The 17090-nt window shown below is 42.8% G+C and overlaps 1 protein-coding gene across 4 annotated transcripts in view; it reads right to left on the reverse strand.

The window, feature by feature from the left end:
- Positions 1 to 10437: 10437 nt before the first annotated feature.
- The window catches only part of ARHGEF12 (Rho guanine nucleotide exchange factor 12), a 92602-nt gene continuing 85949 nt past the window's right edge, over positions 10438 to 17090 (reverse strand). For 3 of the 4 annotated variants that reach the window (XM_059488479.1, XM_059488478.1, XM_059488480.1), the window contains 2 exons: positions 16332 to 16404; positions 10438 to 15489 (listed from right to left, as the gene is read on the reverse strand). In XM_059488479.1, coding sequence (XP_059344462.1) covers positions 15479 to 15489; positions 16332 to 16404 — 84 coding nt within the window. In that variant the 3' untranslated portion in view covers positions 10438 to 15478. The remainder of the gene's footprint in view (positions 15490 to 16331; positions 16405 to 17090) is intronic. The other variant, XR_009419966.1, reaches the window with a different exon arrangement.

Below are 17090 nucleotides of genomic sequence, written 5' to 3' on the forward strand. Positions count from 1 at the left end.
ATGGATGGAGCGATGAGAGAAGAGTGGGGGACAGGGATGGATCAGGGGATGCAGGGAGAGCAGGGGACCAGGATGGATGGAGGGATGAAAGGAGAGCAGGACGGAGGAGCAACGGGACAGAGGAAGGGATGAGAGGAGAATGGGCGATAGGGATGGAGGAATGCAGGGAGAGGACAATATTCAGGATGGATGGAAGGATGAGAGGAGAGCAGGGTGGGATGGAGGGATGTGGGAAGAGCAGGCGAGTGCAGAGTGGGACGGATCAGAGGATGCAGGGAGAGCAGGGGGCTAAGGATGGAAAGAGGACCAGGCAGGATGGGAGGGTGCAGGGAGAGCAATGGAGCGGGGATGAACAGAGGAGTGGGCAGGATGGAGAGGGGCAGGAAGAGCAGGACGCTGAGGATGGAAGGAGGAGCAGGCAGGATGGAGGGATGAAGGAGGACCAGGCAGGATGCAGAGAGGATGTGGCACTGAGCTCTGCCAGGGGAGGTTTGGGATGGAGCTCAGGGAAAGGGGTGGATCTCAGCACCCAGAGGGTGCTGGCACTGCCCAGGCTCCCCAGGGAATGGGCACAGCCAGAGGCTGCCAGAGCTCCAGGAGGGGTTGGACAGAGCTCCAGGGATGCCCAGGGTGGGATTTGGGGGTGTCTGGGCAGCGCCAGGGGCTGCACTGGATGATCCTGGGGGTCCCTTCCAGCTCAGGCTGTTCTGTGGTTTGGTGACTCCAAGGATGGAGGGAGGGCAGGGACCAGTGTGGCACTGAACTGTTGCTGCCAACAGTGACCAGCTTTAGGCTCAGACTAAACACCTGACTGGGACAGCTGGGTTTGGGAAAGCTGTGTTTGCTCCCCACACATCCCAAATCCTCAGCAGCTTTGGGACTCCCTGCCAGCACCCCCAGTTTCCCTCCATCTCCTCTGTTTCTCCCCTCCTTGAGAAGGACACAAATGAGATAATTTTGCTCCCAGCTGCTGAAATCTTCATATTAAAGCTCAGCCTCCTCCTGGTGCCCTGAGCAGCAGCCCAGGCTGGGAGAAGGGAGGACAGCAGGAGGGGGACAGAGAATCCCTGGTGTGAGGCTGGGAACTCCAGGCAGGATCCTGATCCCTGGGGTGCTCCAGCCTTGCCTGCAGCGCTGCAGCCCTGTCCTGGTTCTGTTTGTTTGCGATGGCGAGGAAAGCAAAGCTTCTAAACCATCAGTTAATTGGACTCTTGCGTTAAGAGCAATGAACTATTATTTGACAGGAATTCATCTTCCCCTCCTGCTGAGGAGAAATAAGCTGGAGGAAAAGAATCAGCTTCAGAGGAGAAAAATAAAACGCCTCTGCCTCAGAGACAAATTACTCATGAGATACACAGGTAACAGGCATGGGGGGTTTGAGCTCATCCTTTTCCACATCATTTCCCTCAGGACAACAGCCACAAGTCAGTGGCTTTGTGGCAGATCCTTTGTCCCCATGTCCCTGCCCAGCAGGCCATTCCCAGCATTTACTATTCCTGGAATTGATGAGCATTTCCCTCATCTGGGCTGTTAATTAACAGCCATGGCCCTGCAGGTCCAGGCTCAGCCCTGCCTTGGTGAGCAGAGGTTTGGCTGACAGAGCTGGGACACCCAGAGCAGCCTCTGTGCCAAATCCAGGAGTGGCAGCTGGGCAGGTCCCTCCTCTCCCTCAGCTCTGAGCTCCCCTGGGTGTCACAGACATCTTCCATGGAAAATCCTTTCCTTGGGATTCTTCCTCCTGAGAAGCTGGGAGGCCTCAGGAACAAAATGTAAACAATGGTTATCTGCTGCTGTGGAATGCAACAGGTGCATCTGTGATTGGTCTCATGTGGTTGTTTCTGATTAATGGCCAATCACAGTCAGCTGGCTCAGACTCTCTGTCCAAGACACAAACCTTTGTTATCATTCTTTCTTTTTCTATTCTTAGCCAGCCTTGTGATGAAATCCTTTCTTCTATTATTTTAGTATAGTTTTAATGTAACATATATCATAAAATAATAAATCAAGCCTTCTGAAACATGGAGTCAGACCCTCATCTCTTCCCTCATCCTAAGCCCCCTGTGAACACGGTCACCCCTGGGCCAGGCAGGGCTCCCCCATCCACCTTGATCCAGGTGGGTTCTGCACTTTCCTCATGGCTCTGCCTTGTGCCAGCACCCTGTGATGGTTTTCACAGGGGTTTTCAAGTGAAAGAAGAGAATGTTGACTCTATGTTCAGAAAGCTTGATTTATTATTTTATGATATATATTACATTAAACTATGCTAAAAACATTTTTAAAAAGTTTCATCTCAGAAGGCCGGCTAAGCTAAGAATAGAAAAGAAAAGAATGCTAACAAAAGCAGCTGCCTCAGACTCTCTGTCTGAGCCAGCTGTCTGTGATTGGCCATTAATTAGAAACAACCACATGAGACCGATCCCAGATGCACCTGTTGCATTCCACAGCAGCAGATAACCATTGTTTGCATTTTGTTCTTGAGGCTTCTCAGCTTCTCAAGAAGAAAAAATCTCAAGAAAAAGATTTTCACAAAAAGATGTCTGTGCCAGTACCCCATTCTCAATTTAGAGATCTTTTTGTGTGGTTCAGATCCATCTCTGCCATGCCCTGAGTCCTTACTGCAATTACTGGACCTGGAAACCCAGAATTTCTCCAGAATTTCTCCAGAATTTCCATGGCGTGGCCTAAATCAGAGCAGAATCTCAAGTTAAAGCACTTTTGCAGCCAACAGGGTGAGCTGAAAGGAGGAATCCAGAGGAGACAGCTCCGGAAACTGCCTGCAGAGAAACCTGGTTTGGTTTGGGAGGGAAAAACTCCAGGATTCAACCACAGGAGAGAGATTTCCACAGTTCCTTCTGCTGGGAGGTGTTACGTGGGGAGAGGAGGGGGAGGGAGGCACCCAGCAAGGTTTAAAATAGAGTTTGGTCATTTTATGAATGAGGTGATGTGACACAGTTCCCTGCCAAAGCTGGAGGCTTTGGTGACCCAGAAAATGCTGTTTGGGGAAGGAGCTGCTGTTGGTGTGAGGCTGCAAACCCCAAGTGTTACGGAGGGGGAGGATCCCACTCACAGCCAGGGCACCCAGAGATGGGGAGGAGCTGCTGAGGCTCCCAAAAACCCTCGGGGGTGCTCAGGGCAGGGCTCGGGGTGATCCTGACTGGGAATCCCTGCCAGGAATTCCCTGAGGTCAGCCAGGCACAGGGGAGGCAGCAGAAATTTGAGTTTATTGTACCAGAGAGCAGCACAAGGGCCTGGAGCCAGGTCAGAGCAGACACAAACCTGTTCTGGGGTCTCAGTCCAAACACAAACCTGTTTTGGGGTCACAATCTGGACACAAACCTGTTCTGGGGTCACAATCCAGACCCAAATGCACTTCAGGGTCTCAACCACACCCAGGGTCTCAATCCAGACCTATATGCACTTTGGGATCTCAGTCCAGACCCAAACACTTTTTGGGTCTCCATACAGACACAAACCTGTTTTAGGGTCACAATCCAGACCCAAACCTGTTTTGGGGTCACAATCCAGACCCAAACCTGTTTTGGGGTCACCATCCAGACTCAAACACAATTTGGAGTCACAATCCAGACCCAAATGAACTTCAGGGTCTCAATCAAACCCAGGCTCACAATACGGACCCAAACACAGTTTGGGGCCTCAATCCAGACCCAAAGACTTTTTGGGGTCTCCATCCAGACCCAAACCTGTTTTGGGGTCACAATCCAGACTCAAACATTATTTGGGCTCACAATCCACACCCAAATGCACTTTCAGGGTCTCAATCCAGACCCAAACACACTTTGGGGTCTCAGTCCAGACCCAGGGCCTCAATCCAGACCCAAACACTTTACGGGATTTCCATCCAGACCCAAACACTTTTTGGGGTCACAATCCAGACCCAAATACAGTTCAGGGTCTCAATCCAGACCCAAACACACTTTGGGGCCTCAATCCAGACCCAAAGACTCTTTGGGGTCTCAATCCAGACCCAGGGCCACAATCCAGGCCCAAACACTTTATGGGGTCTCCATCCAGTCATAAACATCTTCTGAGGCCTCAATCCAGATCCAAACATGATTTGGGGGCTTAATCCAGACCTAAATACACTTTGAGGTCTCAATCCAGCCCCAGGGCCTCAATCCAGCCCCAAACACTTTTTGGTGCCTCCATCCAGCCCCAAACCCTTCCCCAGCAGGGTGTAGGAAATCCTGTGGTGCTGCACATGGATGAATCTGCCCCAATATTCCCCAAATTTCAGCTTTTTTTGGGAATAATCCTACACCTCCAGCTCCAGACATGAGAAACAAAGAGCCCCCAGCAGTGCCCACTGCTTCCCTCCTAGCAGGTTATTTATCCAAGCAATTAAAATTCCCTTTTTTCCTGTCAGCTGCACCGAGAGGGGCTCTGATCTCAGACTGACGTGGAGGTGAGCAGTGAATCATTTAAAAAACCTGCTACATTTATCTTCATAGGTGGCTGTGCTTCAGCAGAACAGTAAATAACAGCCCCTCTGCAAAAAAAAAAAAAAAAAAAAAAAAAAAAAAAAAAAAAAAAAAAAGTCAAATTCAGGCAGAGCTGAGAGATTTCAGGGGATAAAAGGCACTGAAAGTCAAGATTTGACTGAGACACAAAGAATAAATCTATTATGAGTGGGATTTTTTTTTCACCCAGGTTCATAACAAGTTTTTATTGGTAATAGAAGGCATCCAAATGAGATAATTTTGTAGATAAGAGCTGCTCTGAAGGAAGCAGTGAGAGGAGCAAGTAGCCTGTGGTAGTTATATAAAAAAGCCCAGCTAATTATAAATATATATTTAGATAGCTCCAAGAAGTTGGTAGGATGAGTTAGATAAATAAGGAACATTCTGTGGAACAGTTTGTTTGCCTTGTCTTCCATGCAAAAAGGAAAATGTGGGTGAATTTCAAGGAGCCAGGAGTGGCATCTGCCAGATCCTGATGCAGGGTTTGGGAGGATATTCCTGCTCCCAGCTGCTCCACACCCTCATTCCCCATTTGGGAGCTGCCACCTCATCCCAGGAATCCACGTGCAATTGGGGATTTTAGTGCCCAAAGCTTCCCAAAAATGGATCCCAGCCCCTCTCAGGTGCTGCAAACACAGTGAGAGAACCCTGGGAGAGCAAAGTGATTAAAAAAGGTGCAATATTGAATTAAATGTGGGGTTTTTTTGGCACTTTAAGGATGAGAAACAAAGAGTGGGAGCAGTGACAGGATCTCAGCGAGGTCACACAGAACATCCCCTCAGACAATCATAAATATTGCCCTGATCATTTCCAGATCCTGATGCAGGGTTTGGGAGGATATTCCTGCTCCCAGCTGCTCCACACCCTCATTCCCCATCTGGGAGCTGCCACCTCATCCCAGGAATGGGATTGGGGATTTTAGTGCCCAAAGCTTCCCAAAAATGGATCCCAGCCCCTCTCAGGTGCTGCAAACACAGTGAGAGAACCCTGGGAGAGCAGAGGGATTAAAAAAGGTGAAATATTGAATTAAATGTGGGGTTTTTTTGCACTTTAAGGATGGGAAACAAAGAGCGGGAGCAGTGACAGGATCTCAGGGAGGTCACACAGAACATCCCCTCAGACAATGATAAATATTGCACTGATCATTTCCAGCCAGCACACTTTCCCTTTGCTCTTCTTTTAAAATTCTCCTCCTCATAATTACTGCATCAAAGGATGTTTTCTGCTCTGCGCCTTCCATTCACACCCCAAAGAGAAAGGAAAGCAGTCATTTAAGGGAGGCAGGAAACAAAAAATCCAACCAAAACCCAACCTTTCTTTGAAATGTGGGGAAAACAAAAGATGAGAGATAAAAGATGAAGAGACTTTCAAGTGAGGAATGATTAAGAGAAGGGAGGAACAAAGATTGAAATGAGTCATGGGCAGGTTGGGACAGGGACTCAGGAGGAGACCTCTCATTTCTGCAACAGGTTCAGGGAAATCCAGCCCTGGTGGGGATTTTGGGGCAAATTCACCCAAATTTAAATCTCCAGCAGTTTATAAAAGCTTCATTTTCCAGGCAGAGGTCAGAGGGGTGGAGGCACCTTTAATCCCTGCAGAATTTTTGCCATCAGCACAGCTTTTTCCAGCTCTCAGAATTCCAGGGAGAATTCCAGCTCTCAGAATTCCAGTTCTCCTAATTCCATGGAAAATTCCAGCTCTCATAATTCCATGGAGTTCCAGCTCTTAAAATTCCATGGAGAGTGAGGAAAGGAAGGCAGCAAAGGGAAGACTCAGTCCTAGGGGAAGGAGCAGCTGAACAGGGATTTTTGCATCTGCTTAGAGCCCAAATCCCAGATTTTGTAAGGAAATTTTAAGCATGGAGCCCCTGGAGGAGCTCTTGTAATTCCAGCTCTCATAATTCCATGGAGGGAAAGGAAATGAAAATGGAAAAAGGAGGAAAGGAAAGGAAAGGAAAGGAAAGGAAAGGAAAGGAAAGGAAAGGAAAGGAAAGGAAAGGAAAGGAAAGGAAAGGAAAGGAAAGGAAAGGAAAGGAAAGGAAAGGAAAGGAAAGGAAAGGAAAGGAAAGGAAAGGAAAGGAAAGGAAAGGAAAGGAAAGGAAAGGAAAGGAAAGGAAAGGAAAGGAAAGGAAAGGAAAGGAAAGGAAAGGAAAGGAAAGGAAAGGAAAGGAAAGGAAAGGAAAGGAAAGGAAAGGAAAGGAAAGGAAAGGAAAGGAAAGGAAAAAAAGGCTAGGCTCAGTCCTAGGGGAATGAGCACCTGAACAGGGAGATTTGGATGTGCTGAGAGCCCAAGCCCTGAGCTTTTCCCTCAGCTCCCATCTCGCAGAGGGAGACGGATGAGGCAGAGCTCAGCAGTGACAGGGGCAGCTTTATTATGGCACAATAAAGAAATTGCAGAGCAGAAAAGATGAGTTCAATAGAAGCTGCAATCGAGGCTATTTGACTTCTGCTGCATGCACGCCCCAAAATGATGGTGATGAATCACTCAGGGGGGCTCCTGAAATGTTTTGAACCCATTTAATCCCAAAAACCAAATAAGCAAAAAAATTATCAGTATTTGGAGGTGAAAGAACAGGTTAAGGGCAGGCACAGGGGGACATGGACAGTTCTGGAGTGGAGTTTTTCAGAGAAATGGGATTAAACTTAATAAAGATGGTAGGATTAAAAAATGCCACCAAGAAGGGATTAATCTCCCCCTCATCACAAGCCAAGCAGCTGGAGCTGCATCAAACCCATCTTCATAAAACTGGAGAGAAAAGGGTTTTTTCAAAGCGAGCTGACAAAAGGAAAGCACAAAGCTCTCTCCTCTCTGTGCTAATTCAGAGCTGAGAAGTTGCTGCAGCACCAGAAGTGGGCTCTGAATTGAATTTTGGAGAGACAGAAGGGAGGGAGATGTGCTCATTAATATCCCAGCATAACAATAACCCCGGATAATGCAAATTATTGCCAAAGCTCCCGAGAGCTGAGAGAAACGGAGATTCGCTCTGGAGCTCCACTCCACGGAGTTTATTCAGCAGCTCTGAGTAAATATCAACAAGAAGGTTAAAATATTGATCAGGGGAGATGCTCCACGCTGAACAAGCTGCAGGCATCTGGAAACAAACAAATGCTGCAAGAAAGGGAGAGGCTGGGATATTTTGGGGTTTTTTATTCTGCCAAAAAGCCCAACTCGATGATTTGCAGCTGTAAACTCCCAGCAGCTGAGGAAAAAAGGGGGGGGAAAATGAATTATTTTCCTGATTAAAGGAAAGGATGGTGGAGTTTTGGTTTAGGATGGGGAGAAATGCAGGAGGGCTCAAGCAGGAAATGCACTGGGAGGCATTTAATAATGGAATAATAAAATTATAAATGGAATAATGGTATTTTTAAGGCTGGAAAATCCCTTTAAGCTCAGTAAATTATAAATATCAACTCATCAGCCTCCTTTTTTTAACAGTATTTTTAATATAGATATATATAATATTTAGAATATATATAATTTTCTTGAGAAAACAGACACCTGTTATTATTATTATCTTTAAACTTATATATAAAATATATAACATTGTATACATAATATATAAAATATATTATATATATCTTATATATTATACAAATAGATATAATTATATATATAATATATACCATATATAATATATTATAGATATTATAGATATTATAAATAATATACATTACATATACATAATACAATATATAATATATAATATATAATAAATTATATATATCTTATAGAGTCTATATATGATATATATTATATATATCTTATATAACATAGAATATAGAATATATATAATATACAAATATATAACATATAGTATATATTATATATAATATATATTATGTACTATACAAATATATATAAAATATATAATATATAATATATATTATGTATTATATAAATTATATACAATTTATATAATATATAGGAATTATAATAATATATAATAAAATTGTATATAGTTTACATAATATATAAATTATATATATTATATATTATACATTATACAAATTATATAATGTTATATAAAATATTATATATTTTATATATAATTTTAAAATATTAATAATAACAACATGTGTCTGTTTTCTCAAGATTTCTCAAACCAACATTTTAACCCAGGCATATGCTCAGTGTTAACCCCAGGCTCTTTCCCATTTAATTCTGGATCACACTTTGAAGGAAACACATCCAAATTTTAAATTTTTTTTTTCCATTCTGGGAGTGCTGGGCCCAGCTCTGATGGGAAATATTTCTCCCCAAAATGCTCAACCCAACTGGCAAAAAATTCATGCCAAGGACTGGACAACTTCCATCCTCCACCAGGCTCCCATCAATATTTTGAAATAAAACCTAAAATCCATTGAGGTGTTGACAAAAACAAGGGGAAATCATGGATATTTTCCAGCAAATACCAAAGGGATCTTTGTTGAGAGAACAAATGGATTAAACGGGGTTTTTTATCATTTAGGGAGGTGGATGGACAGAATTCCACCCTGACTGCTCAGAAACCCCATGGAATCATGGAATGGTTTGGCTGGAAGGGACCTTAAAGCTCCTATAACCCCAAAATGACTCAAAATGACCCAAAAATGACTCAAAAATCACCCAAAAATGACCCCAAAACTACCCAAAAATGACCCAAAAAGACCCCAAAAAGACCCAAAAATGACGCAAAAATGACCCAAAAATGACTCCCTGAATTTCCCCTGCCTGTGGAGAGATGAATTCCAAGATTTGGGATGTGGAACAACCCCAGATCTGCAGCCCAGCCCTGCCCCAGCCCCAGCTGCGATTTCTCTGGAGCTGCTGAGGGTTTTTGAATCATTTATTTACAGCAAGGCAGTAAAGGGAATATATAAAATAACATTTAAACAGGCAAAACACGAAGAGCATCATTAGGAAACTGTAACAGAGCTCAGATTACCAATTATAATAAAGTAATAAAGAAATCTCTCAAGGAGCTTCATGTTCATGATGCAGACAGAGAAAGGGGGAAAAAAGGGAAAAGCTCCCGAGATTTTAGGAATAAAACTGATTTTTTTTTTTCCTATTTTGGTGTTGTTTTAATTGATTTATTTTTGTCATCACCTTCCAGGGAAGGGAAAGACAGAAATGTCACTAAATCCAGGGATTCAGGGGGAGCAGCCTCTGCTCAGAAATCACCAAACTCTCAGCACAGATGTTCCCTGCTCCAAAATTTCACAGGTTCCCTCAACAGCTGAGTTTTAATTTCACTTCTCTTTTACAGTTCTGGGTGGGTCCCAGAGGAGGGAAAAAAGATCCAGCAGAAAAAATGGGAATGCAAATAAATATTTAGGTGAAATATCACATGGAGGGGTTGTACAGCAATGAAGAAATATTTGGGTGAAATATCACATGGAAGGGTTCTACACCAACCTTCAAAACAAATTTCCTTTTAAAAATAACAATAAATTAACAGGATCAATTAATTAATTTAACTGAATGATGGTCCTGGTTGGATTTAAAAGGAAAAAGAAGGCAGGAATGATTTGGGATTGAGAGCAGCACTCCCTGCTCAGGCTGAATTGTCTCAGAGCCAGTGCAGCTCCTCTGAACTGCTCCAGAATTCATTAAATTGCTCCAAAATTCATTAAATCACTCCAAAAATCATTAAATTTCTTTCTGCAACCAGAAATTCCTTAAAAAGGGCAGAAATTCCCTTTCTGGTCTCACCTGCCAGGGGTGTGCAGGACCCACCAAGGCTCCAATTCCTGCAGGAATGTCCTGATGGAACAAGGGGGGATTTCTTTTCCTGTACTGGGTGCTCTGCCAATTAATTAATTAAGTAATTAATTAATAATTCATTAGCTCTGAGCAGCAACAATACAATCAAGGTACTTCCATCTCTAGAAAAATTTCCTTTTCCATCATTTATCCTTCAAACACTCCAGGCAATTACAGCAAAACCACCCCCAAAAAATTCACCAGACAAAGCTGCTTTTCCTTTAAGCTTATTTAATGATATTTGAAACGCTTAAATTTTCTATTTCCCAAGTCCTGAAAACAGATTTCTCTTTTTTTTTTTCTTTTTTTTAAGTGACCAATATTTAATTCCAGAAACATACAACCCGATCAGCTAAGTCATAAAAGAGCTATTTTACAAACATACATCTGGATAATTAGAACAATAAAGTCTTTTTAGACATTCAAACATGATCAGTAAAAATACAGGATTATTAATAAAGATTTTTGTGTTTTTTTTTTTTTTTTTAAGAATACTTCCAGATTTTTTATTTTTTTTCCTTCTTCTTCTTCTCTTTAAAGTAAATCTCTGTTAAGAGTACATGATTGTATGTTGTACAAAGAAAATAAAAATATTCTAGTATGAAGAGAGCTCCACAAGACTTAATTGAAAATAAATCAGCAGTGTTTTGGCTGCAGTATCCCTTTTGCAGTACATCTGCTCGTCAGTTGGCACCTTGGGGAAAGGGAGGGAACCCAGGGATTTCTTTGGGGAACAGGCAGAAAAAACTGGATCCAGGAGAATGAAATCTAAGAGCAGGGAGATTTAAATCAGAATATCCCATTCGAAACACTGGAATTTTAAGTTTTAAATCAGAATATCCCATTTGAAACACTGGAATTTTAAGTTTTAAATCAGAATATCCACTTTGAAACGCTGGGATTTTAAATCAGAATATCCCATTCGAAACACCGGAATTTTAAATCAGAATATCCCAATTTAAACACTGGAATTTTAAATTTTAAATTAGAATATCCAATTTGAAACGCTGGAATTTTAAATCAGAATATCCCATTTGAAACACTGGAATTTTAAGTTTTAAATCAGAATATCCACTTTGAAACGCTGGGATTTTAAATCAGAATATCCCATTCGAAACACCGGAATTTTAAATCAGAATATCCCAATTTAAACACTGGAATTTTAAATTTTAAATTAGAATATCCAATTTGAAACGCTGGAATTTTAAATCAGAATATCCCATTTGAAACACTGGAATTTTAAGTTTTAAATCAGAATATCCACTTTAAAATGCTGGGATTTTAAATCAGAATATCCCGTTTGAAACACCGGAATTTTAAATTTTAAATTAGAATATCCAATTTGAAACGCTGGGATTTTAAATCAGAATATCCCATTTGAAACACCAGAATTTTAAATCAGAATATCCCAATTTAAACACTGGAATTTTAAATTTTAAATTAGAATATCCAATTTGAAACGCTGGGATTTTAAATCAGAATATCCCATTTGAAACACTGGAATTTTAAGTTTTAAATCAGAACATCCACTTTGAAACGCTGGGATTTTAAATCAGAATATCCCATTCGAAACACTGGAATTTTAAGTTTTAAATCAGAATATCCACTTTGAAACGCTGGCATTTTAAATCAGAATATCCCATTTGAAACACCGGAATTTTAAATCAGAATATCCCAATTTAAACACTGGAATTTTAAATTTTAAATTAGAATATCCAATTTGAAACGCTGGAATTTTAAATCAGAATAACACTGGAATTTTAAATCAGAATATCCCATTTTGAATCAGAATATCCCATTTTAAATCAGAATATCCAATCTGAAATATGGAATTTTAAATCAGAATATCCAATTTTAAATCAGGATATCCCATTTTAAATCAGAATATCCCATTTTGAATCAGAATATCCCATTTTAAATCAGAATATCCCATTTCAAGCACAGCCAGGTGCTGCCTGAGCTTTGCACCCCTCTGACCCCACCGGGGCAATGTGGGATCTCCTGCAGGACCAGGCAATTCCCATTCCAGAAAATTCCATCTTCAGCTTTTGCCCCTGAGCTGGGTGAAATGAGCCCTCAGGAAATGTCCTTATTTCCCATCCTTGTTCCCAAACCAAGAAATCCTTGTTCTGTTTGGGGAGGGGGGAAAAAAAAAATATTAATTTTGCAATGAGGGGCTGGGACAAAAAACTCCAGAGAAATGTTTGGATAAGGGAATGCCCAACCAATCAGGGGGAGATGAAAATGAAAATTCCATTTTAAAATAAGGGGGAATCTTATGGCTTCAAGGAGGAAATAACAGTGGGAATCCTGGATAGTGCATGTGAGGTCTGGGGTGTGCCAGGGAATTCACTGGGGAAAGAATTTCACTGGGAAAAGGAATCCCATGGGAAAGGAATTCTCTGGGAATTACCCGGGAAAGGAATCCCATGGGAAAGGAATTCTCTGGGAATTACCCAGGAAAGGAATCCCATGGGAAAGGGAATTCCCTGGGAAAGGAATTTCGTTGGAAAGGAATTCTCTGGGAAAAGAGGCAAAAACGTGAATTTACACTGCCAGCTCTCTACTGCTGCCACAAGCACCAGAGGTGACGCCAGAGGTGACGCCAGGGACCACCACAGAATTCTGTAACCTGGAGAGACCCAGCGAGGATTTTGTGTTCAACCACAATCAAAGAGCAGGAGCCACCCCAAACCCCACCCGTGCTGCCCTTCCAGAACATTCTCCAAAGCCACACTGAGCTCCCTCTGCCCTGCAGCTCCATGGGAGCATCTGGGAACCTTTTAATCACTTTAGACCCTTTAAGGTCACCACAACTGCTCCTGGTTTTGGAGTGTGAGGGGAATAAAGGGGTCCAACCCCAGGTCTGGGCTGTTTTCAGTTTTCCTCCTGGCAGCATTCCAGGCTGAGGGGGTCTCAGAGGGAATCTGGATGTTTAAAATCCAGGGAATTGAGGGGCTGAGTGCTGGGTTAATACTGACAATAATCCCACACTACAGGATTTGGTGCATCCCAAAAAAACCCCAGGGAGCTCCTGGCAGTGGTGACGCTCCTCAAACAACAGGAATTCCTCCCTTCCCTCCCTGCAAGGGCTCCTGGCTCCAACTCCCACACCAAAATCACCTCTGCTGCCACCTGAACTCATCCTCCACAGGATTCTGGGGGGAAAACAACAACAGTGACACTGGGGACAGCTTGAATTGCTCCCTGTGCCAAGCAGGACAGTGAAATCCCCTCTCCTGCCACCTGAATTCATCCTCCACAGGATTCTGGGGGAAAAACAACAACAGTGACACTGGGGACAGCTTGAATTGCTCCCTGTGCCAAGCAGGACAGTGAAATCCCCTCTGCTCCCTCTGCTGCCACCTGAAATCATCCTCCACAGGATTCTGGGGGGAAAACAAGAGCTGGGATTCCTCTGACAGGGGACAGAGGTGATTTCTTGCCAGCAGACAAGAAGTTTGGCTCCCTTAAAGAGCTGAAAATCTGAAAAGAGGGTGTGTTCCTCACCCACCTGGCAGGAGCAGCCCAGTGGCACTGGGGACAGTTTGAAGCACCCTCTGCCAAGCAGGACAGCAAAACCCCCTCTGCTGCCTCTGCTGCCACCTGAATTCATTTCCCACAGGATTCTGGGGCAAAAACAAGAGCTGGGATTCCTCTGACAGGGGACAGAGGTGATTTCTTGCCAGTAGCCAAAGGGAAAATGTTTGTTTTAGAGGAGCTGGAGGATCCTGGTGCTGAGCAAAGTTCTGAGTCCATGGGATGTGCAGGATGCTCAGTTTGCCTTCCTTAAAAGAGCTGAAAACCTGAAAGGAGCAGCACAGCCCAGTGCCAATGGGGACAGCTTGAACCACCACAGTAAAAATTCATTTTCGCCCTCATTTGATAGACAAAAGCAGGAAAACAAGGAGACAGCTCAAGGGGCAGGGCACGGATCCAGAAGTCCCTGCTGTCAGACCCCTCTTGTGTGAAATCCAGCCCAGGGGATGGGAAATGAATGGAATTGGGCTCAGGCTGTGCCCAGGGTCACCCCAATTCCCACCCTGGCAGGAATCCCCAGCAGGACAGGCCTGAGGAGGCGCCCAGAGCTGCTCCAGCCTCCTCAGGTCACCAATCTCCCTCTCATTGGCACGAATGATTTCCAAAACAAAAAAAAAAAACAAAAAAAAAAAAAAAAAGCAAAATTCCACAAAAACCAACCCCAAAAAAACAACCCCAGAGCCCACCCCGAGCCCTCAGCAAGACATACTCCAGGTACTAAAACTTACTGGCCCTAAAATCAGCAGTACCTGTGGCTAACTCCATGGCAGCCCTTTTTCATTCAGTAGTGAATCAGGGGCACAGCTGCCCCACATCTTTGAAACACTTCTGGGTTTGCATTTTTTATCTTTTTTTATCTTTTTTTTTTATGATCCAGAGAAGAGTTACAAAAGTGCTGCAGGTCCAAGTATTTTTCTTTTTATCACTTTACAAAGGAGACAATGATCAAAGCCAACAAAGTCAAGAAAAAAAAACCCCAAAATTAGACCTTTTTCTCCTCTCCCAGCAAAGGAATGGGAAAGGGGAAAAGGAAAATTTGCCCATCTCAAGTGCCTGGCTGTTTAGTGCATGGAAAATTCCTGTTGCACACGTGGTGACACAAGCAATTCCCATGCAGTTGGCTGGATACAGACAAATCCCAGCCACAAATTCCATCCTAACACCTTCATGAGTAGCTCTTGGTGCCAGCAGGGAGTGCAGAGTCCATTCCAGTGAGGAATCACCTGCACACAGATCCCCCCTGTCCCCTCACCAGGCAGGGTGGGCCAGAACTGTCACTACCCAAAAAAAAAAAAAATAGAACAAAAAAAAAAAAAAAGGCAGATTAAAAAATTAAAATGTGCTTTTGATACACGGAATGAAGTCAAATAAATACATTGATTTTTTTTTTTCTTTTAAATGTCTAAATACATTTTTTTTTATATCCTACACCCAAAGCTCTGTACATTTGGTTTGGTTTTTTTTTTTTTTTTTCCTGTTCTGAAAAAAAAAAAAAAATTGAATTTCTGGTAGCAAGGAGAGGAGCAGAATAGAATAGACTCCCTCACTGACAAGATAGTGCAGATGCCCCACAGGAAAAGCACCCCATGCCCACTTTGCTAGAGAATGGTTCTGTTTGGATGCTCCAAACCCTCATCCCAGAGTCCACAGGGGAGACAGCGGGTGCTGGGTCCTGATTCTCTTCCTCCAATCTTCAGCCACTCCTGGAAACACGACTAGCTTTTGTCTGGAAAGGGGAAAAAAGGGAAAAAAAGGGGGAAAAAGGAAAAAAAAAAGGTGGTGAGAGAGGAGTGAGTGGCATTTCTGAGCACTCCCACAGGCAGAGCTGCTCACTGAGAGCTTCACCCCCAGCCCTTGGTCAGGTGTCACTGTCACAATTCTCTGAAAAATCCCTTCCACAGGATTTCTGCTCCTGGGAAGCTGAGAAACCTCAGAGAAAAATGAAAACAATAATTATCTGATTGCTTCCCCTTTGGAATGTGTTTGCACATTGTTTATCCAACATGTGAATTGTTTTTACTTAATGACCAATCATGGTCAGGTTGTGTTGGACTCTGAGGATCACTCATGAGTTTTTCATTATTATCTTGTTAAACCTTCTAAAATCACCAAAATAATAGTGTGAAACCAGCGAGTCCATTTTTGGGTGGGTTTTGTCTGCCCTAAATGTCCCAGAAGGCCCTTCAATGAACAGAACTGGTTTTTATTCTTTTAATCCTGCCTGGCCTCTGTTTTTGGGTGGCCCAAGCAGTGGATTTTGTGCTCTGGGAATATCCACTTTGAAACACTGGAATTTTAAATCAGAATATCTCACTTGAACGCTGGAATTTTAAGTCAGAATATCCACTTTGAAACGGCGGGATTTTAAATCAAAATTTTGGGGTCCCACCTGAGTGCTGTCCTGAGGAGGCTGAGCCAGCCAGCCCCCGGCACCGCAGAACGCTGTAATCCTCCTCCACCTCCTGCACCTCCTCAACTGCTTTTTATTCCCTAAATTCTGCCTGGCCTCTGTTTTTGGGTAGCCCAAACTGTGGATTTTGTGCTCTGGGGGTGACTTTGGGGTCCCACCTGAGTGCTCTCCTGAGGAGGCTGAGCCAGCCAGCCCCTGGCGCCGCAGAACGCTGTAATCCTCCTCCACCTCCTGCAAAACAGCAACAGCCCCAAAACTCAACGGTTGAGATTTTCTATCTATTTGATAGAGATTATATGATATTTAATACTAATGCTACTACTACTACTGACAATAATAATAAATGATATTTAATAATAGTGTATTATGATATTTTTCACAGATTTGTAACGTGGATCTCTATTTACCAGGCACACGAAGAGGGTTTCAAACAGGAAAAGAGAATTTTCACCACTGCAAACACCCAACTGGAGTGAGCCCCCTCAACTCCTTCAGCAGCAGCTTCATTTGCATGCAATATTCTGATTTCAGTGAAATTCAAGGCTGGCTGCTGAGTGTTTCACAAAATAAACTTTCTGTAGTTATTCTATAAAGAGAATCCCTGTCCCATGCAAAAATAATTTGGAATATATTGGAATATATCCGGAAAATAATTTGGAATATATTGGAATAGAGCTGGAAAACAATTTGGAATATAGAGAGCCTGAAAGCCTCAATATTGGTTTGATATCCTCGGTGCAACTCAGAATCTTCATTTGACACCACGAGCAAATAGTAATAATAATAATAATAATAAAAATAAATTTCTAAATATAAATATAAATATAATAGAAATAAGAAAAGCAATGCACCTTTAGATGATAATAATACTATATTATGTAATAATATATATAATATATATAATTATACTATTATAT

The sequence above is a fragment of the Ammospiza nelsoni genome, chromosome 24 (assembly GCF_027579445.1).
Source record: "Ammospiza nelsoni isolate bAmmNel1 chromosome 24, bAmmNel1.pri, whole genome shotgun sequence".
NCBI classification, from domain to species: Eukaryota; Metazoa; Chordata; class Aves; order Passeriformes; family Passerellidae; genus Ammospiza; species Ammospiza nelsoni.